This window comes from Pleuronectes platessa, chromosome 9 (genome assembly GCF_947347685.1).
Source record: "Pleuronectes platessa chromosome 9, fPlePla1.1, whole genome shotgun sequence".
Taxonomy (NCBI): domain Eukaryota; kingdom Metazoa; phylum Chordata; class Actinopteri; order Pleuronectiformes; family Pleuronectidae; genus Pleuronectes; species Pleuronectes platessa.
The window spans coordinates 6590260-6616624 of record NC_070634.1 but is presented as its reverse complement, the minus strand read 5'-3'; the positions used below and the strand labels follow the sequence as shown (position 1 = coordinate 6616624).

The following is a 26365-nucleotide window of genomic DNA, read 5'->3' as shown; positions in this document are numbered from 1 at the left end:
GCGTCACGCAGGAAGAGGAAGAGGAAGAGAAGAAGACGCAGGCCGCAGCCTCCTCCTCTCAGGACTCTAGTCTCTGCTGCCGCGGAGCCCCAGGGTTTCTGAGCGGCTATGATTGACAGAGTCAGCGGAGGTTTACACTGGCATGTCCGCACACCCGCTCGGTTGTTATCGTAACAGACAGGTTTGCAGCATGGCGAGTGAAGAAAGAGTCCCGAGCTGTCGCCAGTCCCACACAGGAAGAAGAGCACCGTGTATCGGATTATTCAGGATTATATTTATTGCTTTTATCCACGCGACGCGGGCGAATAAACAAGGTTTGTAACAACGTCCGCATTAGCTCGCGCTAACTTCCGCAGGCATTTTTTCAACCAAGTGTCGGTTGAGGTTACCTCAGCGGGCCAACTTTACCACAGCTAGCCAGCTAACATTAACTCCAGCCTTGTTAAATGTATTTCACTATGAGCCACAGTTCATTAAGGGGTGGGCTGACGTCTGGGTTCGTACTGAAAGTGCTGCCGTTAGTTAGCCCTATGTGGCCTTTAACGTTGCAGTGAACGCTAGCTTCGTGTGTAGCTTGTTGTCATGTCATTTTATCCCGTCCATATATGGCTAAGTTGGGCTAACACTGCCTAGCAAACAAAACAGCACAGGGCAGAAACGGGGAAGAGCAGCTTTAGCATAATGGCTAGTATGTATGTTAGCTCGCGTCTGTGTGAGGTTAATGCTCGCAAATGAGGAGATGTGGCAATCGGGAACCTTGTTGAGAACACTGTGGCAGACAGCCCACCTAACGTTACTTCCTCATGCTGGCCTCGGTGGAGGAAATGTTTCAAACCGTCAGTTGACAGTTATCTGTAAACGTGGCTGAGCGTTTTTGATTTGACCCTGGCTTTGCTCCAGCTTGGCACGGACCAGCCGCGTGTTATTTATCCAGTGTGACCTAGGTGTTCAGCTGTCACATCCAGTGTACCAGTGGTTAGCGGGTTAGTGGCTGTGGCAACTTCTAAAAGGTGCCCGGTGTCTTTAAAGGTCCAGCGAGAGGGATCTATTGGGAGAAAATGAATACAAAATAATCCTAGTAATGTTTTCACTAGTGTGTAATTATTTACATTGTACTAATTGTTGTTTTCTTTACCCGAGAATGGGGCCATTTATATTTAAATACGTAATATTTGCATCAGGATCGGGTCCTCTCTGCGGAGGTTGCCATGTTTTGACAGTAGTCTAAAAAGGACAAACTAAGCACCTTTGAGTTGGAAGAAATGTTAAAATCTCAAGATTGCCTTTCAGTTTGTTCGATTGTAGTGTCCCTGCACTTGGCTAACTAATGTGACCGTTGACTAAAATTTGTTAAAGCCGCTCTGACATTAGTTATTTTTGTTATGAATTGTGGTTGTGTGTTGGGTTTGCTCTTTATTTTGAGACGATGCCACTCTAACAATTGTGCTGTGTTTGCCTCGATGCAAATGCTGTGCAAAAAGGGAAGTATTCATTTAAAGTGATGGGAAAGTAAACTTTTTCTTCAAGTGCGCTGGTAGTTTAAGTTCCAACACATCTTTCTAATTTTTGTGTCGCATGTTTCACCATGGTAGTACAGCAGGAAAAGTGTTTTTTTAACCGCTTTATACGTACTCAAAAGAGATTACCTAAATGAGAGAAATTTACTAAATTGCAAGTGGAAATTTATTGAAAATAAATAGTAAATTCTAATTCATGGTAGAAGAGGTCTACATTTTTCTTTGTGAGATCCACTCTTGACAAACAAGCGGGGGCCCATAGATGGTGTCGGATGAAAAGCTTCTCAGTAAAGAGAAAGCATAATAAATGCTGACTAGCAGGTTTAGTTTTAGACTCTGAACTCTGAAAGATTCATACTTTGAAAGAATCAATCAGAGATACATCCGGTCCTGTAACCCTTGAGTTGATAATGTAGTTACTGCCTTTTTAATACAGCTTAAGAATGGTTGGGTGTACTACAAAAAACTTGATGGACTGACACCGTGTGAAGTCCGGAAGGAAATAGACGTGTATGTTATGTGTTCATTGTGGAAGTTGTGGAACAGATACAATTCTACACCATGTGGAGCCGCTTTCTCTTGACTCTTGTCAGTACAGAAAATACCAGAGATTAAAGTTCAAGCAGGGAGTTATCTCAACCAGTATATTACTGTGTGGTTCAGAAGATATGATGACTGCGAACATCTGACCTTCCCTTTCGAGATTTGGAAGGAGTTGCCGAAAGAGAGCTTTTTAAATTTTTTTTTATTTTATCTGACTTTAAAGTATATTAGAATCTCTCTGCACTTTTCTGTACTATTTGAACTATTGTCTGCATTGTACCATCTGAAATAGGTTTCTGTTTATGCCACTCAAAACTCTTTAAATAAATGAACGCAACATTTTATTTAATTAAGCTGTAGTGCTTCATGTTCTGTAAAATGCTCCAAACTCAATTTATCAACAGATTGTCATTTTTCAATGATGATGAAGGTTGAGGTACTGAAAATATTTTCCCCTTATGTTTTTTTTTACAGCATTCATTCAGTCAGACACAATTCTAGAAGTTCTACATTTTGGCGAAGGAAGCCTTTTACAGGTAAGTCAACTAACTTGCTATTGTCACCTTGATGTCAAATATTACAGAACAATATAAATAATAAGGTAATTTGATTGATGTTCAAAATTGAAATATGCCAGCCCTCTAAACATGACTTTCCGTATTCCTCTGTTTTTACAGGCAGAATCTGACATTGATTTTAGTTTATATCATCAACAAAGGTATGTTTTCATTTTTCATTTAGAAACATCTTCCACTCTTGCACCCAGTTCAGATGTTTGTGTTTAAATTCCCCATGTATTAGTTAGGGTGTAGTCAGGTAAACAGGTGCCGTGGTTATTCATCTTCTATGTGCTGTAGCTGTATGGAATTCCATTGGACCTTTTTGCTGTAACGCATATATACTGTGGAAACTTTAAGTACAGCCTGAGGAGTTGTTGACCTAGGCTGACATAGCAAAACAATAGTAGCACACTTCCTTTTTCTCCCGGCTCAAACACAAGGAAAAGTAGCATACATTGACATTGTACTGTAACAAATTGGTAAAGTTATTATCAGTCATCATGGTCATATGAACAAACACCCAAAAAGTTATTTTGTCGAGCCTAATGAACAAGAGCAGGAATTTCTTGTACTGACAAGTGTTCATGGTCAGGTCACATTGCCTCACAGTCAGGATTGCTTAAGTGCCTCTAAAGCAGACACTACCACTCAGATAGGATAGTTGTTCAGGAACATTATAGTTTGCTTTGAGATGTCAGTTTTAGACAAACATCCAATACGACCTGACATGACTTTATAAGTAAACCTTTCTCATCAGGTTTTATACCCTCCACATGTCATAAGCCCTCCTCTAGTGTCTTTAATTGTTCACATGTGAGTTGTCCGGGTGCAACATACAGTGAGCCTTTACTATTTATATAGTACATAGTTCTAAACCATGAAAGGGCATTGCATGACCGCTCCCTCAAATTAGGGCTGTGGTATTTTTTAGTTTGACTGTGTGAATGTGAGACATTTTAACTGTTCAATATCCCCATTATGTGTGTCATGTTTGGAATTCCTTTTTTGTTAGTTATCTCATCTGTATTACTCGGTATGCTCCTCTTTTATAAAGGACACTTTCAACACACTTGTTTTACTTCCATAGGAACAAAGACGCTTTTCACAATAACTTTTTTCATGTGCCAGTTGTCTTAATATTACCCTGACGCTGGACATATGCAGATCCTGAGGCAAAGGGGCACTGCCCTCCCCATGATCTCCTCGGCTACTCCAATTACACGCTGACATTCAACACATTAGCTCTGAAGCAGCGAGCAAATGGCCTCATAGAATTCACAGCCAGGATCCATCTAAATTCTTAATCTCACAAGAATTTTGTCAGTAGTTGTTATATTAATGAGAGATGGGACAGCAGGCTGTAGATGACAGATTATCCCGGATGAACTCTGCATGGTTTGGGATTCGGTGTGGATTGCTGTGCTCCTCAGGGGACAGAAATCCACCCCATCTATTGCGAGCTCCACCATTGTCTGCCCCTGTACATGTTAGGCTTGGTAGTAAATAAGTGAAATTGATCCCTTCTAAATTGTGTTACTCTGGGGAGATGTTAAAGTAAATACATCTGAGTGAAGTCCTAGAGGATCTGCATTAATTATTAAACATTTGTCTTGCATTTCATACCTTTTTGTAATATTCATAAATAGTTGGCTATATTCTGGGTAAAAAGAATACACATGAAATAAAGGTGTTTCCCTTTCGATCATTAAATGAGTCAGCCCAGTTATGCACCACACCTGCATCGCCAATGAATGCCTTTTTTTCAGTAGATTTTTATACAGGCTCTTATTACACAGTGCTCCATCAAAGAGAGAGGTTGGCTCTCTTTAGGGACGGCCTTGTTTATTGTTAAGATACACCTGTTGTTGAACAGGTTTGGTCAGTTATGTTCTACAACTAGGAGGGTGCAACCGATGCTCAAAACTTGTTGCCTTTGTTCGAGGGAGGCAGCTCTCCGAAGGTGACCAGAAGAAATGCAGTTTTATATTTTTTGGTCTTTAATTTCTATTTATGGATTTTCACAGAGGTTTTACATATGGAAATAGTGCACCACAGTTGGGAGTGGTCCCATGCTCCGCTTAATGCATTGTGAAAAAGAAGGCCAGGACGCAGACTGTGGTGTCTGTGTGTGCGTTTAGCTTATCATTTGTTTAAAACGCACACAACCATGGATAGTATTTTTCCTAGCTTGCTGCTGTGGCTGTCATGTGTTCCTGTCTTTTACAGCACGTCCCCGCACCGTGGGAACTGTCGACCTATACGATTTGAACCTCCAATGTTGGATTTTCACGAACAGTGAGTCATAGTTTCCTACTTGATTTGACTCTTTTTCGTCTTCGTCATCTCTGCTTTGATAACATTTATCATTGTGTGACAGACTCTGCTGCTTTTAATACATTTCAAGTTGTTTTTATTGAGATAAAGAGGTTATTCTTAAGTTATTTTTGAGGGAATATTTTTCTCAAACATAATTAAAAGCCTAATTTTATTATTAATAAACAGCATTTACCAGTTGGACAGTTGACAGACATAAGTGAAACTTTTGAGTTACTCTGGAGCGACAGACTTGAAATAGTCCATAATAAACAGATGTCAGGAAGTATTTTAGCCTTCTATGGAATGCACTTCAACAGTTGTTTTTTTTTACTTCAGCCCCTTGCTTCATATTGGTCCTACTTATTAGTGCACATTCCACTCTTGACAGTAGGTGCACACCCATGTAGTATTTCCCTGTTCCAAGTGCAGCCTACAGTCGATTGGCAGGGTGCAGAGTGAAAATTATTCAGTTGCATTTAGAGAGGCATGGGTTCAAGTAAGGAGTCCAGCTGCCGACAGCCTGTCCTCCTCCGTCCTTCTGCAACAATAAACGAGCCACTTATCAATTGTTAGTGTTTGGAGGACTTGAAAATTAAACCTTGAGAAATTATTTTTACCCTGTCACCAATTCACATGAAACAACGGCAGGATTTTAGTTAGCAGTGTCAAAATATCAGCCCATGCACAGAAGCTCAACTTCAGATGCACTATAAATGATGTTAAGATGATGATGTGCTGGTGGAACCACACGCTTCTTTATCCACTTTGTTCAAAAGACGGAGATATTTCAGGGTTTCTTTAATTGACTCAGAAGTAACATCTGTGATAATTTGCTCGGCTAATTGGCTTTTATTTTCCAGCCAAAGCTATTTCATCAAGCTTCGCTATTTGCAGTAGGAAGACTCCCAATGTTTCAAGTCCCTGCATATTTTCATACCACATTGAAATAAAATAAATCAAAGTACACTATCCGCAGCTGATGGGTTATAACATGCAAAACCGCAACTATTATCCTTTTTCAAATCAAATGCAGAATTTTAAGATAGATAGCAACATCAAGTTTATCATGAATCTCAAAGGTAATTTAATTTAGAAAACTCTGTATAGGAACCTTTGAGACACACATACACCTACTGACCCCGATTGACATTTCCTTCCTTCCTTTCTCTCTTCTGCTGTGATAGAAATAATTGAATTCTTTAACTTTAATCTAAGTTTTTATCTTAATGTAAACTCTCATATTTCATGCATGGAAATAATATCAGTGTCTGTTAATATCTGATATCCAGCATGGTTCCTCTTTGATTATTTCTAGTTTCTTTAAATGTATTGTGGTTTATTTGCTCTTACAATGTTTTTTATCCTCATTTATAGGCCTGTTGGAATGCCAAAAATGGAGAAAGTTTATTTACATAATCCTAGCCCAGAAGAAATAAGTTTGATATCAATATCAGCGACGACAGCACATTTTCACGCATCCTTTTTCCAGAATAGGGTAAGTACATATCATTTAAAAACTTGCTTTTTAAAAGATTTTTGTCCCCAGCTAAATTGTCAAATCGTTATCTCATAAGAAGTCTTTTTATCCAAGAAAGAAAAACAGCTCCATTGATCTTTAGTCACATGGCTGCGTGTTAATCGCACTGTTATTTAATCAAAGTGCTTCATAAGACATTTTAAATACTAATTAATAAATGTTATATTCATTGTAAATGAACTACAGGTCAGGACACAGCGGCAAGAGAAGCTGTTTCCTTCTTCTTCTTTTTTTGCTTTAGACTAGAGTAACCTCAAGTAGTCTGGGATCTCCTTCATGTATGAAAAACAGACAAGTAATCAGCCGCATTTAAACGCATTTAGATGCAAATCACATGAGCCACTTAAACATGTGACCACACCAATGAACTCACAATGAGTTACATTGTTAAAACAGGGAATAAAACTAGAAAAAGTAAACGGCAATAATATCAGGGGATGTCAAGCATCTGGCATAGAACAATGTAAGTTGTATTAAAGTAAAGATTGCTTAAATCGACCATTTAAACACACAACATAACTCCACCAGGAAAGTTAATCTACGTAAACTGTCTTTCAATGTATTTTATTATTCATTGAGTTGAAGGCCCCAGTACATACAACTTGGCTTTTTACAGATTTTTTTATTGTTTGCAGTAATCTAATACTTTTTCCAAAATATAGTTCCTTGTATTAGCAAATATATCATGTTTTCTGTGCTGCATGTGAAGACTCCCTTAACAGGAAAGGCCTGTTCTGTCACTTTAGCCGCAAACATAGCATACGTGTTTCAGTGAGGCACTGACAAGGAGTTGTAATATGGGACATGAGTGTTTTTTTGTTTTTCCACATATTTGTATATTATATTAAAATCTTCTGCACAATGAGAGGAGCATCTTATTTGGAAGAAAACACTTCTTAGCAAACCTCACAGTAAGATAAATGGTAAATAATCTGTAATTATATAGCCCTTTTTTAGCCTTGATGACCACCCAAAGCACTTTACAGTACAGTTTACTGCCATTCACCCATTAACAGACACATTGCAACTATGAACAGCTCTTTTTCCCTAACATTGTAAACTGACTGTACACCAAGAGTGGAAAAATCATACTGAGAGGAAAACCTTAAATCAAATATGGCACTATGAATAAATGTATTCATTCTTTCTTACAACAGACATGTGTGGAATGTAAAAATAAATTAAACTGCAGTACACACGAGTCTAGTTCACAAAGAACACCAGTGGAAAATAAGTGCGGTTGGGAGGATAACAACCAAAGGTCTCTAGTCCTCTGTCATGGGATGTGTTTGTACAGAAGCTTTGTATATTAGTGTGAAGTTAACATTTCCAGCAAAACCCTTTGGTAGAGATTTGTTATATAAGATAAAATGCTGCTTATCTGATTGGACTTCGGTTATTATGCTGTAACCAGAGAAATAATATTTGAAGGAACAGAGGGAAGAAGTGCAGTCAGTTTTTCCCTAGAGCTTCAATCAAATGTTAACTAAAGGAAGTAAAATTTGTACTAAAGATGTAAGTACAGGATTGTCTATCATCTCGATTAAGGAAGATAAACATGATGTCAGTGTGTTGACAATACAGAAGAAGGAAGTGGAATGTACATTTATATAAATATGTCTCAAATCTGGTCTGGGCTTCAGAGGATTCCTGATACAAGCGTCACTCTGTCGTTGGACATAATGAGAGTTTTAATGCCTCTTTGGATGTTTAACACATGTAATCCGGTGTTTGGTAGAGCTGATGCGTAAAACTATTGGACACAAAATGTTTTGAAGCGCATTGAACCCTGGGATAGGTTTGGTTGGGAAGGAGCCACCTTTTGGAGCCTTTGTGGGGGGGTAAAGGAAAGTGTTTGTCTGCCCCATTAGAGGGAGCCTTTGAAATGGGACAGCCTAGTCGTGTTGCTGTGACGAAAATGAAGATTCCTGAATGATGAATTTGCCATTATAAACTAACAGTGTAATACTTTTATCTTTTAACATCAGCACTTCCAAGTCTTAATTTACTTAATCTCACGCTGAAGTAAATGTGTTGCAAGGTGTTCTAAATTCCACCGGCCTCTCGCACCGTTCACTATCTGCATGTTTGAGACTGAACATTTTGCAGCAGCGACGATGACACAACAAGATCTGTTCTGTGCTGTTACATCAGGGGACAACATGTAGACATGAGAACAAGGGGCCTTAGGTTGTTGTAGTGTTTATAACAAGATTTAATAAGCTTCTCCCTATTTTCTGGAGCTTGTTCATGTTGGTAGGAATTGGCAGGAAAGAATTCAGAGGTATCTGCAGCAAAAACTCTAGAACAGACACCATTTGCTACTACAGTCAACACCGAAATGCTAAAGTTAGAGTGTAGCTGTTATGTTTTCCTAGCAGTGACCTTTAAGGTCAGGTGTTGTGGACAAGTGTAAAGATCTTTGTGGTTATTAGCCAAGCTGTTTTGGGGTCAGTACATGTGTGAGGCCTTAATATGTTCTTTGTTAAAAAGTGTTTATCCATTTTTTGATCTGTGTGTGTGTGTGTGTGTGTGGCTCTGTGTCATCCGTTCTCTCAACAGATAATTCCACCAGGAGGGAACACATCCTTTGATGTGGTGTTTCTCGCTCGAGTGGTTGGGAATGTCGAGAACACTTTATTTATTAATACATCACATCATGGAGTGTTTACATACCAGGTACAGACTTTAATCAAGCAGTTTTTTTTTTATCATCAAAAGTACTACTAACAAATACTTTTCTTTCCTTCTCTTTTCTGGAAGGTTTTTGGGGTCGGCATCCCAAACCCCTACAGACTGCGGCCCTTCATTGGGGCTCGAGTCCCAGTAAACAGCAGCTTTTCACCTCTAATACACATCCACAACCCATACAGTGAACCACTGCAGGTAACCTGGGGAAATGAGACTCTCTGATGGTTATATTTGCATGTGTTTGAGTTCTTTTTTCATATACAGTTAGATTGAATTGTCATGTCTGTGTGTGTTGCTTTATTCTGCTCTGCTCCAGGTTGTTGAGATGTACTCCAGTGGTGGGGATCTACATCTGGAGCTGCCCACAGGTCAACAAGGAGGCACTGGAAAATTGTGGGTGAGTTTCATGTCACCGCTCCCTGTTGTTTGTTGTTCCTGAGTTATCTTTCGATTTGAAGACAAAAGCTGGTTACAGACAGTTGAGTCCAGGTTACCCATGCTGACCTTCTGCCTTCAGGAGATTCCTCCGTTTGAGACAAAGGGGGTGATGAGAGCCAGCTTCTCATCGAGAGATGCAGACAACCACACGGCTTTCATCAGAATTAAAACCAACGCCCCCAACGAGGACCAGTTCATCATCCTGCCTGTGGAGGTGGAGGTCACGTCAGGTGCGTTTTACTAACAGGACATTGGGCCTCATTCACCAACTGGTCTTAGAGGGATAGTTCACCCAAAAATGAATATTGTGTATACTAATTGTCTACTCACCACTATGCAAATGCAGGAGTTGGTGAGGTGTTTGAGTCCACAAAACACTTTTTTTCAAACATTTACCTATGCTAATCGGTAAAAACTATCCCACACTTTCATATTACAAAGACATGTCCTTTACCAATATAAGAAGACAGATACAAACAATTCTGAAGTTTAAAAACGTGTCATGAATCTGACGTAGAGTTTTCTAAGAAAAATACTTGAGAACAAATTTAAGAAAATTCTTAAGACGATATTGGTGAATGAGGCTTATTGTCTTCAACTCTCAATGAAGTTTTATCTGTATATCAGCTTTCATATATATATTTTTTTCACTCCCTGCAGCCCCTGGCATATACTCCTCCACAGAGATGCTTGATTTCGGTACGCTGCGTTCACAAGGTACGGACAAAGACACATTTTGCAGTTTTCAATAATATAGTATTTTTCCAGACCTCCTTTGCTAATTATCATTTCCCATCTGCCTTTTTTTACAGATCGTCCAAAACTGCTGAATCTACACCTATTAAATTCAGGAACAAAAGATGTTCCAATTACAGTAGGTTTTCTTGGAAGACTTAAAAAATCGATTTGCTTAAATTGTTATCTTACCTCATGCTGACCACTCATAATTTCAGAGTGTACGTACAACACCATCAAATGAAGCAGTCACAGTGGATTTCAAGGCAGTCACGCTAAAAGCAGGAGAGAGCAGATATACCAAAGTAGCAAGTATTAGTTTTGATGGTAAGTTTTGTGTTTGTTTATGTACCAATAATTTACATTTGCTCTTCTAAAATGTATGTGTGGTTAAGTATTTTGAATCATACATATTGTTAATCATGTGTGGTCATTTTGCCATCACCTTCTGGTGAATTCAATATCTCAGATATATTTCTTGTCCATAACTCCTGAATGAATATAGTAATAATGGTAAAAATGTGCTCAATACTGATTAAGTTCCCTCAAAGTCTTCCCTCCACATATGTTTGTACTTACACAAATGTAAACTTGACTTGTTGGTGGAGGCATACAAAATCAAGGCAGTAGTTCAAGATGTTTTATGAAGTTTTTTAGCTTTTCTTTTTCTGTGTGGAATTTTGACAAAGTTGCACCTACCATACACTTCCTCTATTGCCACCCTCTACTAACTATACAACATGAAAAACATGTCTTAAGGAAGTGCAATGACATGCTTATTTTCAACTAAACACAGCCTCTGAACATGTTAGTTTCCTCTTCACTGGTTATCAGAAACAGAAAAATCCTCTCTAAGAAGTCAAGAGGGAGTTCTGTGTGTAAACAATGTTTTGTATCAACATCCTTTAAAACTCTTCTGGTTTATTCATATACAATCAGAAACATCTGTGTTTTCTTGACTTGTTCAGCTATAGAAGCTTTACATTTCCTTACTTTCTTTCACTTTTGGCTTGGTGTTGTGCAACTTCCTCTTGCGGGGCCTGGTATCGTTTTGCAGCTCACTTATCTACTCTTTTCATCATGTGTTTCCATTGCAGCCTCAAAAGCGAGAAGACCATATCAGTTCTCTGGTAAAATAACCGTTAAAGCAAAAGAGAAGAGCTACTCCAAGCTTGAAATCCCATACCAGGTCGAAGTTTTAGAAGGGTGAGTGATTTTGTGGCTGTAGATTGAGACTGGGTGCCTTTATGTATTATGCTGCATAGAAGAAAACATGGTATGTCATCTCTTCTTGCAGCTACCTTGGTTTTGACCACACAGCGACATTGTTCCACATCAGGGACAGTCCTGTAGACCCGGTGGACAGACCCATTTTCCTCACAAATGCCTTTAACTTTGCAATTCGGATACACAACGTGTCCCTGCCCGAAGAGGCCAAAACCATGTTTAATGTGAGTGCCAGTAGAAGGGTTTAACGGAAGTCATTCTGATTATATAGATAAATATACATATATGCGTAGAAAGGAAATGACACCATCTCCTCTTTCTATTTTAGGTGCAGAACTTCAGTGCACCGATCCTCATCCCCAAACATGAGTCACGGTACATCTTCTCCCTCCTCTTCCGGCCGGTTCGACCTTCCATTCACATAGACAGCAACATCCTGCTCATCACAAACGCATCAAAGTTTCACCTGCCTGTCCGGGCTTACACAGGCTTCCTGGAGGTACATACTAACCGCTGATGCAGTGAAGTGCAGTTTTCAGATTAGCTGACAAAGTCCATAGTAGTTAAAAAGTATTTTTTTAAGGCTGATTATTTTACCAAACCACATTAAATGCCATTGCTAACGAAACTCAGTTTTGACCCTTTATGTAGTACCTGTGTTTTGTTTGTAGGACAGAGTAAATATGATATGTTTTGGTCAAGATATGTCTGTGTAACGTGGTGTTTGTTCTTTGTGGCCTGGCATGAATAGCCCCTGGTCCTGCCTCCCAGTCTGAAGGAGAACCTCCTGGACTTCGGTGTTCGCAGTGCAACAGACACCAGCAGCATCACATTTGTGGTTGTCAACAGTAATCCAATAGAGGTAAAAAAGATGGTGCAACCGATAACGAAATGATTGTCAGGATTTCTAGATATTTTTTCCTGTAAGAAAAGTCAATTATAAAAGGGGAAACTCCCTTGGCATGAGCCACAGTTAATTAACTGTCCAGCCACAGTTTCATTATGAACCAAAAAATTTGAACACTTATTATTATAACATAAGACATCTAACTTGCAGCGCCTTTTGCCTCATGCTTGCGTTGTTCGAGCTACTGGTGCTGCCACAAGTGGGTTAACCCCCCAGCATCTCCGCTATGCATCTGCCAATCGCCTTGTTGCTCCCTTACTATGAGCTAACCACTCAACAAAATCATGACTGTTAGCTGTCCTGGCTCCTAAACAGCAGAAAAGTCTACACATCTTCCGCCGCAAATTAAAAACACATCTCGTCCAACTATACCTTGAATAAAATAAACTTTTATAAAGTAGCACTTTAATAGCACTTAGCTGACATTTGCATATAGCACTTTGTAGTTTGGCTTTCTTGAAGAAAATTGTACTTTCTTGATTCCTGTTGTTCTGGGTTTGTACCCTCATGGTTGAATGCACTTAATGTAAGTCGCTTTAAAAGCGCCAGCTAAATGAGATGTTATGTAATGTAATACAAGTAGTTTTTACTCTCTATGCAGAAAGTCAGACCTTAGAGTTTTAGCACAGCTGTGGCAGGCAAATCTGGTTTTTTCGCTAATGTAAGAACTTGTCTTTCCTTCTGTAGTCTGTGTACCTGCAAAAGGACAAATCAGAGTCCCAAAAAATACTAGAACATTTTTCTACTGACCCTTCTCCAGCTTGAGATTAAGTCCTGGCTGGTCACAGGAGACAGCCTTTCTATGGAGCTGCTGAAGACGGAGAAGGGAAACGCAACAATGGCCCTGAATCGCCTGAGAGAGCTACAGAACAATTCAGCTTCCCATCACAAAACGGTAAGACCTTTACAGTGTCACTCCAAAACTTAGGCTTAGGTACAATGAGCACCCAGAGAACCATGAGGTACTTGAAAATAAAAAATAACCTTATGTTCAACATTTTCTCTCCGAAAAGGTGATACTAGCATCTGGATACTATGCAGCATTCAGAGTGACACTAGTGGCCAAGGCACTGGAGGGCACATATGACGGAGCCATACATATAACCACCGATTATGAGGTAGGTTATCAGTAGGGATGCACCGATCCGATATTTGTATCGGCATCGGTACCGATATTGAAGAAATTTCTAGATCGGGTATCGGTGACAATGGGCCGATCCATATCGGCTGATCTATTCAGTGTAATTTTATGCTGTGCGCTGTGAGTGACGTCATACGCAAGCAACACGCCGTGTGGAGCCTACAGTGTTTACAAAATACAACAAGCGAAAGGATCGGCTATCTGGAGCTATTACACATTACCTCAGCCAACAAGCTCCACGGCTACGTGCAACATCTGTAAAGTGAATGCTCCGAGAGGCGGTACTAAAACGTCTAGTTACAATACGTCCGTGGGCCTCCCTCCTCGGAGCCCCAGTTCCATCCATCCCACCCCCGCCGTCAAGCCAGCGACGTGCAACAACCACAGGCGCCGAGATTGGGCGAATAGCGAGCCAATACGTCCACGTTTCTCTGCCCGCTCCCCCGCCGACCTCCCCTCCTTACTCCCCGGCGCTGACAGCGGACAAGGCCGAGGTCGCAGCAGAGCAGGCACGGCCGCCGAGGCTCGACCTGTCCACCCCACCTCCGCATCCTACCGCGCCTCGCCAGCAGTCCAGAACCCGGGAAGCCGGCGAGCAGCAGCTCAGTGATTTTTTTTTTTTTAAGTTTTTTTTAAAGTTTTTACCCAAACTATAGAAGCTATTGTTTTGTTCAGATGCTTTTGTAATGGATGTTTAATTCCCATTTGCACTAAACTATATAAAGAGCTGATTGCTATTTATTTTGAATGTCTATTGTTGTTTTCTCAATTTCAGCTCCTTTATTATTTAATTATTTATTTTGTTTTACATTGTATTTTGAATCCCTAATTGCACTGACTGAACCAGTCACACTTTATTTTTATGATTAAGATTGTTTTACTGGTGCACAATTATTAAATAAATAAGTAATTCAGTACTTTTATATCTGTTTATTTGTTTTTAAAAAAATAGGAAAGAAATGTTTAAGTCAAGTCTCATGATCCCAGTCTTTTCCCCCCAATGAAACTTACAGTTTGTTACCATAATTTCGCGCTTTTTTTCTATATCGGTATCGGATCAGTATCGCCCGATACTAAACCTTAGATATCGGTATCGGAGGTAAAAAAAGCGGATCGGTGCATCCCTAGTTATCAGTGGTTTTGATGATGTTCTTTTAAAGTTATACACAACCAGCTCTCAGCCTAATGTTGACTTGACCTGACCTTTTTCTTCAGATATTAACCATCCCAGTGAAAGCTCTCATTGCAGTGGGCACATTAAACAGCTCTCCCAACCACATCATTTTACCAGCTTCATTTCCTGTGAGTAACATTAAGATGTAATTCAGCCCTGGCAACAGACAGAAAATGAATTCAAGTGTGATGGTATCTTTCTGTTAAACGCACAAGGTGTTTTTCACACAATCTTTTGACATGTTCTTTTTTCTCTTTAGGGTAAAGTTGTTCATCAGAGCTTCAGCATACAGAGCTCTTTTACACAGAAAGTGAGGCTGCAGCAGATCCGCTCCCTGACAGAGGATATACGTTTTTATTACAAACGGCTCCGCAACAACAAAGATGAGCTGGAGCCCAGGCGTAAATCTAAGGTAGTGACACTTCAAGGAGCCAAATCAGTGAATTAGCCATATTTGTACTAATAGACATGATCTTATTTAATTTCTACATATTTTTTTTTCCAGGTGGCAAATATTTATTTTGATGCCAGCTTGCAGTGTGGTGATCACTGTTATGTGGGGCTGCCATTTGTGCTTAAATGTAAGTGTTTTTTTTCTTTTCTTTTGACTGTTTGTTACATTCAAATGTCACATTCAGACTGGATTTATTTCTCTAAAAAATGTGGGCTGATATTTAACATCACATTTCCTGGTTGGTACTAGTTTCTTATTTATTTATTTTTTATCTCACCCTAAGCATGTTTGTGGATCATTCACACCTGTTATTATTGCAGATATCAATGTTTTTCGGTACGTAGACTTGCAAAGTAGCTCCACATAAAAAAGATAATCATCATATAGCCATCACGTGAAATACGAGGAGCGAGGGGAATTTGTGGGTCACTGTGCTCACAGACTCCTCAGACTGGGAGCGCATCAGCACACACACACAGGGTTTCCACTATGGGCCGCCGTTTGGTTTGTACCGTGCTGGAGTTTCCTGTTTCCTCCTTCCACACTAATGTTGACCTACACTCACTGTATCTAATAAACACCAACACTCATTACAAGTTTTTAGGACCCGATCACTACAAGAGGTTTACTAGTGTTTGTTTAATTTGCGTTTATGAGGCTGCATTTAAACATAATGAAAAATTACTCGTCAACATTTTGAACGCTTTCAGTATTTCACGAGACGTGAGGCACACAGCCAGGACTCAAATTACCAAACCAACCTGTTTACCGAGCTGATTACATATACCCTGTTCTAGATGTATAATATTTATTCTAGAGCAACTTTTGTTAACAGAGCCAGAGAGTCTATTTTATTTATTGATTTGGTTGTGTGTGGTTGATTTTATTGTTTTATTTATTAGGATATTATAATATTTTTTATTCCAATTCAAATGTCAGACTGAGTATTCTTAAGGGTGTGCTTGCAGGTTTATGCTCTAATATTATTATTAATTCAGTGGTATGAGATTTTCTAAACAATAATATCATTATAAAAATAATTTCTGGAGCAATATATAATCCATTAAAACTTGTTGTCAGGCCTACCTTAATATTTTTAATTGTGCACCAAGCTAAAGGTTTCTTTGTTCAGTTTACATCTTTAGCTTTCTGAGAATTTCTTTCATGTCCAAGCAAAATTGGTATTCTACACTGAAATATCCCAACTGAATTGATATTGAATCAAAAGAGCTAGAAGACCCAAGTACAAATGTTGGCCTTCAGAGGTGCCAGGCCCCAGTGGTCCTTAGGGGGATGTGCTCTAAATGAGTCGAAGGAGAGGCATACTGTAAGAGGAAGTTCCTTGTTTACTTGTTTTGTTGTGGTTGTGCTGTAATGGCAGTAATGAGCTGACCCCATACCTGATGTTTAAATCACCCAAAAAAAAATTGGGGGGGGGGGGGGGGGTATTAGCACCATTTAACATAATCAGATTTTTCTCAGCACTTAAAGCTCCTCTTAAAACATCACTTAACTTTGTGACTTTAAAATATAACAGCCCCTTTTCTGTATTTTGTAAATTATCTATTTATTACGGACTGCTCAAATTCCAGCCGATGCATAAGTTTCCTTCGGCAAGATGTTGAACCCCGAATTGCCCTTCATAGATGTTGAATACACTAATTGGAAGTTGCTTTGGATAAAACAACAGCTAAATGACATGTAATGTCATGTAATTAACAAAACATTTATAAGTAAAACAGTCAAGATGGGGGAAATGTGATGTGTGGCTAAATTTTGTGCTGGTCCATCTAATATTTTCAGTAAGAGATACTAGTGGAAAAGGTTAGTCTGGCTTATTTTGTAATGGTTAAAATGCTGCTCAGAGCTATGTTCCCCACCTCCTACTCTAATGCATTCAGATCTAAATAGGCCTAAAGAGTCCAAATTAAATGATAATGTTTTTTTTCTCCCACAGCTGAGTCCAAGCCTCACGGGATGGTGTTACAGGAGGATATATGGGATGCTGATGTAGATTTTCATCAGAAACTGCTCAGACGATGGAAAGAGCTGAAAGAACATACAGGACACAAGTAAGTACAGTAAGGATTCAGTGATGGTTAGTTTTGGTTATCAGATTGTACTGTTAAATTACATGTTCAGCATTGGTTAACCATTTAAAGAATGTCACAAAATGTTTCTTTTCTCACCGAAGGATCGAAGCCATCTTTGAAGTCAACACAGACCTTCAAAAAAATGTGCAAGCTAAAATAACCGCTCACCTGACCTGGCCCTCACTGATCAACTCCTCACAACGAATTAGTTTTCCTCTGACCAACACAAACAGCTCCTCTGTGAGTAGAATCAATCCACCTCAGGAATTCTTAAAAGTGTCGTTAAAGTTCTGTTTTTGAAACTGAGGTTGGAAATCTGTCTGTTTTCTCTGCAGAACGAGGAGGTGATTCTGCAAAATCCTTCCGACGTCCCCGTCTATGTACAAGTTCTCCCCTTGGCCCTGTTACCCAACCCCTCAGTGTTCTCTGGAAAACTGGCTGATAGGTTAGAAATCTCCACAAATAACTGCACATTTTTTGTTCTTTATCCCCTCATCTTAAGCTGACAAACTTTATTTCCCAGGTTTCCATTAGGCAATTTGTCCAACATCAACATCAACACAAACACGCTTGAGTTCCAGGTGCACAGAAATCAAGTGAGTGCTACAAGTTCGATCGTGGACTTCATTGTTAGACAAGGATTTAGAGAATCAGCTGGCTGGAATAACCACAGTCCTGTTATAGCTGAGGCAACATGTGGAAGGTGTTTGGCTCTAACAGAACCTCTGTTTGTTTGGCAGACGTCCCTATTGAAGACCAGTTCTGGGTTCGTAGAGGGCTCAACCAGACCCTTTGTGTACAACCTCCTCCTGCTGCCTGGGGAAGTTAAGTCATTCAGTATAAGATTCACCCCCATCAGCAACCACAGTGTCTCATCTCTCCTCATAGTCAGGTACTGCCCTTTTTTACGTTTCTTTTTTTTATTAACATACCAAACAGTCTCTTCAGTAAATTTGTGATTCTCTTTTAACATTGTGTGCTTTTCTGGGAATCTGTATAGAAACAATCTGACCGTGATTGACACAATTATACTTCATGGACGAGGTACTACGGAGAGCCTAAAAGTCGCAGGGAAGCCTCCGGGACAAGGCAGCTCACTGAGGTTTAAGATGACTGAGGCCTTTCTCAAGGACTGCACAGAGAGTGAGTTTGTGTTGCTGAGGCTCAGATCAGTCTGAACATGGAGTCTGTTTTACCTCACACAGAATCTGTCAGCACCAGAAAGTCCAAGCATTCACAACATGATCATAAGTAATCACTACATTTTCAAAAGAGATAGTTACTTTTTTAATTTTACTTCTTGCCACCAGAGAAAGGTTTTCTGTATTTTTATAAATTTAATTTGTACACACAGAACCCATGAACGCCTGCATTTCTTTATTTTTTTATTCTGTATCAATCTGGCATATTATAGGAACATGAGATCCTTTTTCAGGACTAACCTACACCTCATTATTAGGCAAACACTTTTCTTGTGATGTCTCTATATTCTAAAATGTCTCTTGGATTGCTGTCCATTAATATCCTTTGCTATTTCCAAAATAATAAATTCAAGCATGATTAGTGACTGCAGCCAAACTAGAAAAGAATAAAATCTAATCCCTGTGTTTATGCAATACATAAAGTGATAGTGGCTGAGCGAGGGCACGTCTAAACATTATAAATCGCTGATGTACAGATGAAAGAAAAGAATGAACTTCTAAGGAAAGAGGCTGTATGAAAAACAGGAAGTAAAGGCAGTTTATTCAGAGTTTGACTTACTTTGAGAAAAATAAAGGAAATGGTGCATTTCCTGTTAAAACGCAGAAAAGTCCCTACGGTAGAAAGTGCATCAGTTCTGCAGTTAATCACATTTACCGCCATAAAAATATTTGATCAGAATAAAAAGTAGGAAATACATTTCCACAAGCATTATCTAAAATAAAAGTACACTAAATCTAAATTAATTTATGACCTTGTGAATCAACAAATGTTTCTGGTTTGCAGCTATTACTCCATTAATCATTGCCCTTTTTTTATTGCAGAGACAAAAGTCAGAGAGCCGAACTTCACTCTCAAAAGAACCTTCAGGGTGGAGAACACAGGTCTGCTTCCGATCACCATCAGACCAGCAGAAATCAATGGCCAGGCTTGTGAAGGATATGGATTCAAAGTTCTCAACTGTCAAGAGTTTGCACTTAAGCCAAATGCTTCAAAAGACCTCATCATACTGTAAGTGAACACACTGCCTTAAGTGTGCGCATGTGCATGTTGGTGCCTCTGCCCATCCACCCACAAGCTCTATTAATACTTCGTCCTCAGCCTCTGATGAGAAAGCCTTCAGTAAGAGGATGACTTGACTCTGTGTCTCTCTGCTGCCTCTGCCTGCTCCCCGCAGTTCTCCTTTTTCATCATCACTTTAAGTCCTATATCGTGGATGGACACACTTACACGCGCTGTACATTTTTCATCGCTTTACAAATTATAAAGAAATCCCCCAAAAGTTAAAAAACAAATTGAATTAATAAGAAATATTCCTTCAAAATATTTATCAGGATGTTTTTTAAATCAGATTTTACTCAGTGACACCAACACAGAGCATGTATATTGATGTATTGGTGAGTCTGTTTCTTCCTACTGCTGACATATTAACATTTATTTCCCGCATTAAATAAATGGTGATTGCTGTAGATGCATATAACCTGATTACCCCCCACCAAATATTCTGCCATACATTTTTGGAAACATCATTAGTGATCCTGTACATTAACAGAGATCCAGTTTGGGAGATGACGGCTGATTTCAGTCGATGTCTGACGGATTATAGGTGTGGCTTATGAGAAATAATGCTGCCACACCATCTGTTGCTTCCTCTTCGTTTCCATGTAGAATGTGGCGAGACACATTCACTGCCATTGGCGAGCGTTGTTCTGTCACTTTCAACTTTTACATGCAAGCTTGTGGAGCTGTTCAATGTCGAGCCTTTCATAGAGTCAGGGTGCGACTTCTTGTTTGTCTACATTCTTGTTTGTCTACATTCTTGTTTTTATCAGTTTACAACCTTCGCCCACACTACTGTCACTCCCACCTACTTTTATCTACAACACACAGTCCATTAAGTTATTAATTGTGCCTGTCGTTACTGTCACAAAATGTCTGCCTGTACCTCTGTCTATTAATAAATACTTGTCCTCCATCTTATAACAAATAAAAACAACACAAGAAGCCTCAATCAAATCAGAATAAGCTACTTGATCAGTTAGAAAATAGAAAAGTTTACAGTTAAAGCACAAGCTCAAGCTCTTGGGCCTGTCACTATGCATGCTCTGAAAATGACAGCATTAGAAAATATTGAGATAAATACAGCTCCCCAAGGTTTGCTGCACTGCACAGCTCACCTCATAACAAGTGGTTTCTTATCACCCAGTAAAGGACATTTAATGTTTTTATTTAGACAAATGGTATTTGAAAACTACACCTACACACCATCTTGAACTAGTACTTCATTGTGATTTTAGAAAACGACTGCCTCCTGATGCTCACACGTTCATGAATAACAGATACCTACCTGGCCTTCCAACCAGCCCCCACTTATGTAGTTGTTTAATAAGCCACAGCTCGTGTTCCTAGGTAAAACTAAGACATTTACCTCCTTTCCTCACAGGTTTACACCTGACTTCACTTCGTCTCGAGTGATCAGGGAGCTCAAGTTGGTGACATGTGGAGGCTCTGAGTTCGTGTTTGTCCTGAATGCCTCCTTGCCCTACCACATGTTAGCTGCGTGTGCAGGGACCCTGCCCAGACCGAGCTGGGAGCTGGAGCTCTACATCATAGTGTCTCTCATAATGAGGCAAGTGTCCCTCTACATAAACCTGTAACATCAAGACAACAAAAAAAGCTAACCTGTTTTTACTTTATTGAAAATGTTTTTTAACCTGACTTACAGTTCTCTCTTGCATTCGTGTCTCTGCAGTTCCATGTTTCTGTTGGTGATTGCCACAGCCTACTTGGAGGCTCAGAGCATCTGGGAGCCTTTTAAGAGACGAGTGTCTGTGGAATCCAACTCCTCCTTGGAGACTGGGAGACCATTTAATCTCAGGGAAATTGTGCAAATTCACAGTGATCCAAAGTAAGTGTAACATGCAGAATGGAGTGTGACGGTTATTAACTCTGAAAAGATTTGTTCTGAAAAAACTTGGACTAATGCTCCATCAGTCTAACTGACTCTGTGATGAAAGGGCTCTGACGAATAGAAAGGTCAATAGTATCTGTGGCTCACTGCTGTAATCACAGCTCACAGATTTTGGTTTGTCTGGTACTGTAAGCACGAGTGTCTGGTACTTATCACTGACTTCTTTACATGTTTAATCTGAGGTTGTCTGAGAGACATTGCAGTGAATTCACACTTTAAGCACAGTGTCTCCTTACATTTGCCTTTTTTCCAGAAACAAACCACAGACTGATAAAAGCTACACCAAGCAAAACTTTATGGTGCTGGTTTAAACTTAAAAAACATACTTCTAGAGTGGTATCTTTTTCCTTTTTTATCATATTCAGTAAATTGTTTGGTCTATAAAACATCAGCGACAACTTCAAAGATTGTCACATTTTAGAATCTTTAACTATAAAATGTTGAGAATTTGTACATAATAAATGTTGTCAAAGATTATTCAATTATCTAAATAGCTGCATTTCTATCAATCAACTTAATCAATTTATCAATGAAGCTCTTGTCTTTGTATTCTGGATGATGAATAGAGGCTCTAGACGGAAGGTTCAAACCTACTTTTTGTTCTTTTTAAACTCATCTTTAAATAGTAATTAGTATTGTGTAATTAATGCAGGGCGTTAAATCAGCATTTGTTGGTACTACCTCTGTAAAGTTAGCTCAGCGTGTCAAGGGCCCTTAAGATTATAAAAGTGCTTTATTTTAGTATCACATACATATGTTAAACTTAAGTGATGTCACTTTAAAGTAAAATAAATATTAGAGTCACTGCCAGGAGATCCTCTGCTTGTGGATCAAAGTGGGAATCAATGACAAAAGATGTTAATATCAAGGGTTTAAATAAAGTTGTTGTGAAAAGGCGACTGTAGGGGGCAGATGCAGCAGATTCAGTGAAATTTAACAGACCTTTCTGTAAACATTTAGATCGAACGAGTACAGTGACCCAACCCAGAACTCCAGAGGATTATATGCGTCCAGCAACGGAGCAGCGCGGGTCGGAGGCCGACAGAGCAACACTCGCACCTTGTCCGACTCAGACAGCCAAGACAAGAGGTCCAGGATGGGCTTCGGCCGCTCACCTATGCAAGCTGGTTCCTCCCAGCTGACCAAAGGAAGTACAACCTCAGGCCCAGAAGGTCCTCCAGCTGCCTGCCAGCTAACCAACCGCAAGGCTCGCAGTACCAAACAGCTGGACCTCCAGAGTCAAAACTTAGCTGGGTCGTCGTTGCCTCACCGAGGCATCAGCGCTGACGATCCAGAATATGCCAATCTGGTAGGAGCCATGGACAGCGACCTCGATCGCCCAGAGCCACTTGGTGCAGAGGCTCTGCAGGAGCAGAGCTCTCAGTCCATACAAAGCAAAGGTACACACACACACGTTTGTTTCTACCTGTTGATAGTAGAAGAGGCAGGAGGTCTGTGTAATCATTTACAGGTTTTCAATGTGTGTGAACTTATGTTGTTTGCAGTCTTGGAATCCAAAGGGAAGCTGCGGGGTAAAACAAAAGCCCAGAAGAAGAAGGAAGAGAAAGAGAAAAAATCAACAGGAAAGACTCAGGGTGACGAGCTTAAAGATAACCTCGCTGACAACGACGACAGCTCCTCCACCACTACAGAGACATCTAACCCAGATGTGGAGACAAACATCAGAGAGGTCAATTATAATGTCCGAGTCCTAATCAAATATACTCCTTCCTCTGCATTCACTCAAATATGAATGTAATTAAATCTCTTTCCCATTATTCCCTTCAGGAACCAGTGACAAAGAAAGGCAGGACAGTAACCACTGGAAAAGTGAAAGAAGAAACTTCAAATTTCTTAATCAAGCCCAAAACCAAGAAACAAGGACCCACCAAGAAAGAGACCCAACCTGAAAAATCCAGGTTTGTTAAAGATTAAAGGTGACAGCCATTATTTTCTGTTAGTTTTTTTGTCCTCTTTTTGACAAATAACTTCTGTCCTCAGTTCTCTGGAGCTGCCATATATAACACCACTGGAGAACAAGCGTAAGAGCTTCACTTCCAAAGCTCTCCACCCTCTCACCAACATCCCAAAGACCAAACCCCTGCAGAAACAGAGATGTGAGTTTTCTTCAGCTTGAATGCCGTGACTTTGCCTTTCGCGGCAATACGAGCTGTGTTTGTGACACAAAAACGTTTGTTTTGGCAGTTGATGGGAAGCTGGACGACGGGCGCCCCTCTCTGCTGGCCAAACTCTTGTCCAGCGGCGGCGCTGCCCCTGAACCGGGCCACAGCAGCAGCTCTGAGGGCGAGAAGGAGATGGCTTCCCCAGAGTGGGATGTGCCTGTTTCGAAAAACAGCGTCCGTAAGTCCAGACCTGAAACCATCCTGTCGTGTCCAGTGGCTGTCTGACCCGGTCCGATCTTTTGCTAAAACTGAATGATCTTTGTCCTGTGCCGCAGAAGCAGATAGTCTTCAGCAGATCTCCCTCCAGACAATTATTGCTGACCCTTTCCTGAAGAGATCCGTCCCCTGCTCCCCTCCACCGACCTCCCCCTCACTGTCCCGAGGCAGCTACAGCAGTGTGCTCAACAGTAACAGGTATCCACCACGTCACTTACACAACCTCACATCACCAATAAATTGTATGCAGATCTTTTTATAAACGTCTATGGTGCAGAGTGAAGTTAGTCCCAGAACTTTCTCTTTCTCTCTCTAGCTCTCATTCTCGCTCTCTTTCTCTCTTTCTCTCTCTCTCTCCCTTTCCCTCTCTCTGACACACACACCCTTCACCTCCACGTGCCATTAATACAGGCGAAGTTGATAAAGCTGATAAGATGAACAATTTGTTAGATGTTTTGGGAATTAGGAGGTTTGTGTTATACATTTTTCAGCTCCAGCCTACAGAGCAGCAAGACACCTGGGTGCAGTTTTCAACAGGAAACTTTCCTTTGACTGAGCTTAACAATTAACTAACATTTATTTATAGAGCTGGGTTGTTTTATATTCATTTTCCCAACTCTTTAAAAAAAGTTAATCATTATAATTAACCATACGTATTTTTATCTACGCCTAAAATTAATCCAGACATTTTTGCAGCGAGGTATACCAGAAGAAGGCCCCAGGAAATAAACTGTCTCCTGCCACTCCACTGCCAGGCAAAAATGGGAACCCCACCTTCGCTGCTGTAGCTGCTGGTTATGACAAAAGCCCAGGTGAATATGCAACAGTTGACACTTTAGAGAGTATGCCTTCTTCTTACGCTGTTGTTGTTTTGTATATTAGAGAGGTAATCATTAAATTGTCTCGTCAGGCGGCTCTGGCCCAGGTAAAACTGACAGCCAAGGAAAGAGTTTGCCACACATGACATCAGTGGAAAGTGACAGCTCTGACAGGTAACGTGAGACTTGTATATATATGTATGATATACATCCACACATGACATCCAGACCCAATCCCAGCTGAATATATGTACTTACTCCCACAGCTCTGGATTATGGAGTCCCATTGATACAGCGAGCAGTCCAAACTTCCATTCGGCCAACTCATTCTCTGCTTTTGGGCCCAACAATTCCTTCAACCTGTCAGGAGGTATTCCATGTGGGCCACAGGCCAATAACGAGCACAAAGATGAATGCAGGGTCACTGATAAAGCAGTGTATGTTTGACTGGCTGCACTCTTACTAAACTGAATGTGTTGTTTTGTTTTTAGTTTTCAGTGGAATGAATCTCGCAAAATCATCTGAGCCTCAGCAGAGCTGGCCCGAGATCCCCCCTGTGCCCTCGTCTATCTGGGACATACCAAGCACCGACTGTCTGCACTCCTGGCACAGCAGCTCCAGCTCACCCACTGCTCCGACTGCAGTAAGATCCCTTATTAAGTGTTAATGCAGCTCACATATCCACCTCCTGTTCATGATAATATTATAATGTTTTGTTTTTTAGTCGCTCCTGGGAAACAGCCGCAGTCCCTGGTCCACGACTACGCCCTTCGGCAGCTCCATTTGGTCAACAAGCGCAGATTCAGCCTTACACCCTTTTCCTCCCTCTACCAACGCCACAACTCTGACTGATCTGGTCAACAGCTCCGCCCCGTCGCCACCAGCCTCCACTGAGATGAGTCGCACCTACAACCCGTGGAGCATGTGGCGCCCAACCCTGAGCAGGCGTAGCTCCGAACCCTGGCCTAGCTCCTCTGACAACGGCAATTAAACAGCACTTGAAGGCACTTAACAGAAGCATGTCATGGATTTCATGTACTCTGTACGCTGAATCAAATTCTTCTTTTAATCCGAGAATCCCAACAGAAAGCAACGTTACCTGAAATGCTTGGTAGCCCAGTGCTGTAGCTTACCAACCCTGCCATTTAGTTCTCTGCAGGTCTTTTATTCATGGGGGCAGAAATGCTATGTTTTATTTGGATTTGTTTTAACAGGTGCCCCTGAAATTAAAAATGCTAATGCCAGGGCAGACATTTTGTTGATATAGTAAGGCTGGTAACGCTGCAGCATCTCCTAAAGATCAGTATTAATGTTGGAGCAGACATCTTGTTTTAAACCACATTTTTCTTTTCAAAAATCATTTTGCGTCTTACTGGTTTTCTTATAAAACTCTGTTCGAAAAGTCAAATTCAGATTTTTCTGAATTTAAATCGTTGCACTGGGCTTTTATTTGGCAGCAGAGATCTTTCATAATCTGACATGTGATTCTTCAGAACAGCAGCAGCCCGGAAAGCTTCATGAACGTTTATGTTCCCCATTTTAAAGTGGCCTCGGCCCTGAAACTGTCAAAACCCTCTGTAAGAATACATTGAGTCTGAGGTTTGTATGGTACACCACTTTAAATAAAGGATTTCAGCAAAATAA

General features: G+C 40.4%; 1 protein-coding gene across 2 annotated transcripts; it reads left to right on the top strand.

Moving 5' to 3' along the window:
• tmem131 (transmembrane protein 131) lies at window positions 1-26365 on the top strand. Of its 2 annotated transcripts, XM_053429809.1 has the most exons (41): window positions 1-314; window positions 2535-2596; window positions 2738-2778; window positions 4847-4915; window positions 6311-6431; window positions 9036-9152; window positions 9237-9359; window positions 9481-9561; window positions 9682-9832; window positions 10263-10319; window positions 10415-10476; window positions 10556-10664; window positions 11435-11543; window positions 11635-11788; window positions 11893-12063; window positions 12316-12426; window positions 13232-13366; window positions 13485-13589; window positions 14828-14914; window positions 15046-15198; window positions 15292-15367; window positions 17198-17312; window positions 17435-17573; window positions 17669-17778; window positions 17857-17929; window positions 18074-18225; window positions 18334-18476; window positions 19358-19544; window positions 20977-21162; window positions 21286-21441; window positions 22465-22904; window positions 23010-23194; window positions 23293-23423; window positions 23506-23621; window positions 23710-23865; window positions 23963-24101; window positions 24600-24715; window positions 24814-24895; window positions 24988-25091; window positions 25213-25364; window positions 25446-26365. In XM_053429809.1, exons 1-41 carry the CDS (start codon window positions 143-145, stop codon window positions 25710-25712), a joined length of 5415 nt encoding a protein of 1804 aa, XP_053285784.1. In that variant the 5' UTR covers window positions 1-142; the 3' UTR covers window positions 25713-26365. The 2 variants fall into 2 exon arrangements, with proteins under 2 accessions (XP_053285784.1, XP_053285785.1); XM_053429810.1 differs by lacking the exons at window positions 1-314; window positions 2535-2596; window positions 2738-2778 and adding an exon at window positions 4493-4580.

Bases quoted from the DNA above. Each gene is read 5' to 3' on its own strand.
- tmem131 (XM_053429809.1), top strand. From the start codon at position 143: ATGTCCGCACACCCGCTCGGTTGTTATCGTAACAGACAGGTTTGCAGC. The intron at 13,590-14,827 runs GTAGGTTATCAG...CTTTTTCTTCAG, and splicing joins ATATAACCACCGATTATGAG to ATATTAACCATCCCAGTGAA. The intron at 24,716-24,813 runs GTGAATATGCAA...TTGTCTCGTCAG, and splicing joins TGGTTATGACAAAAGCCCAG to GCGGCTCTGGCCCAGGTAAA.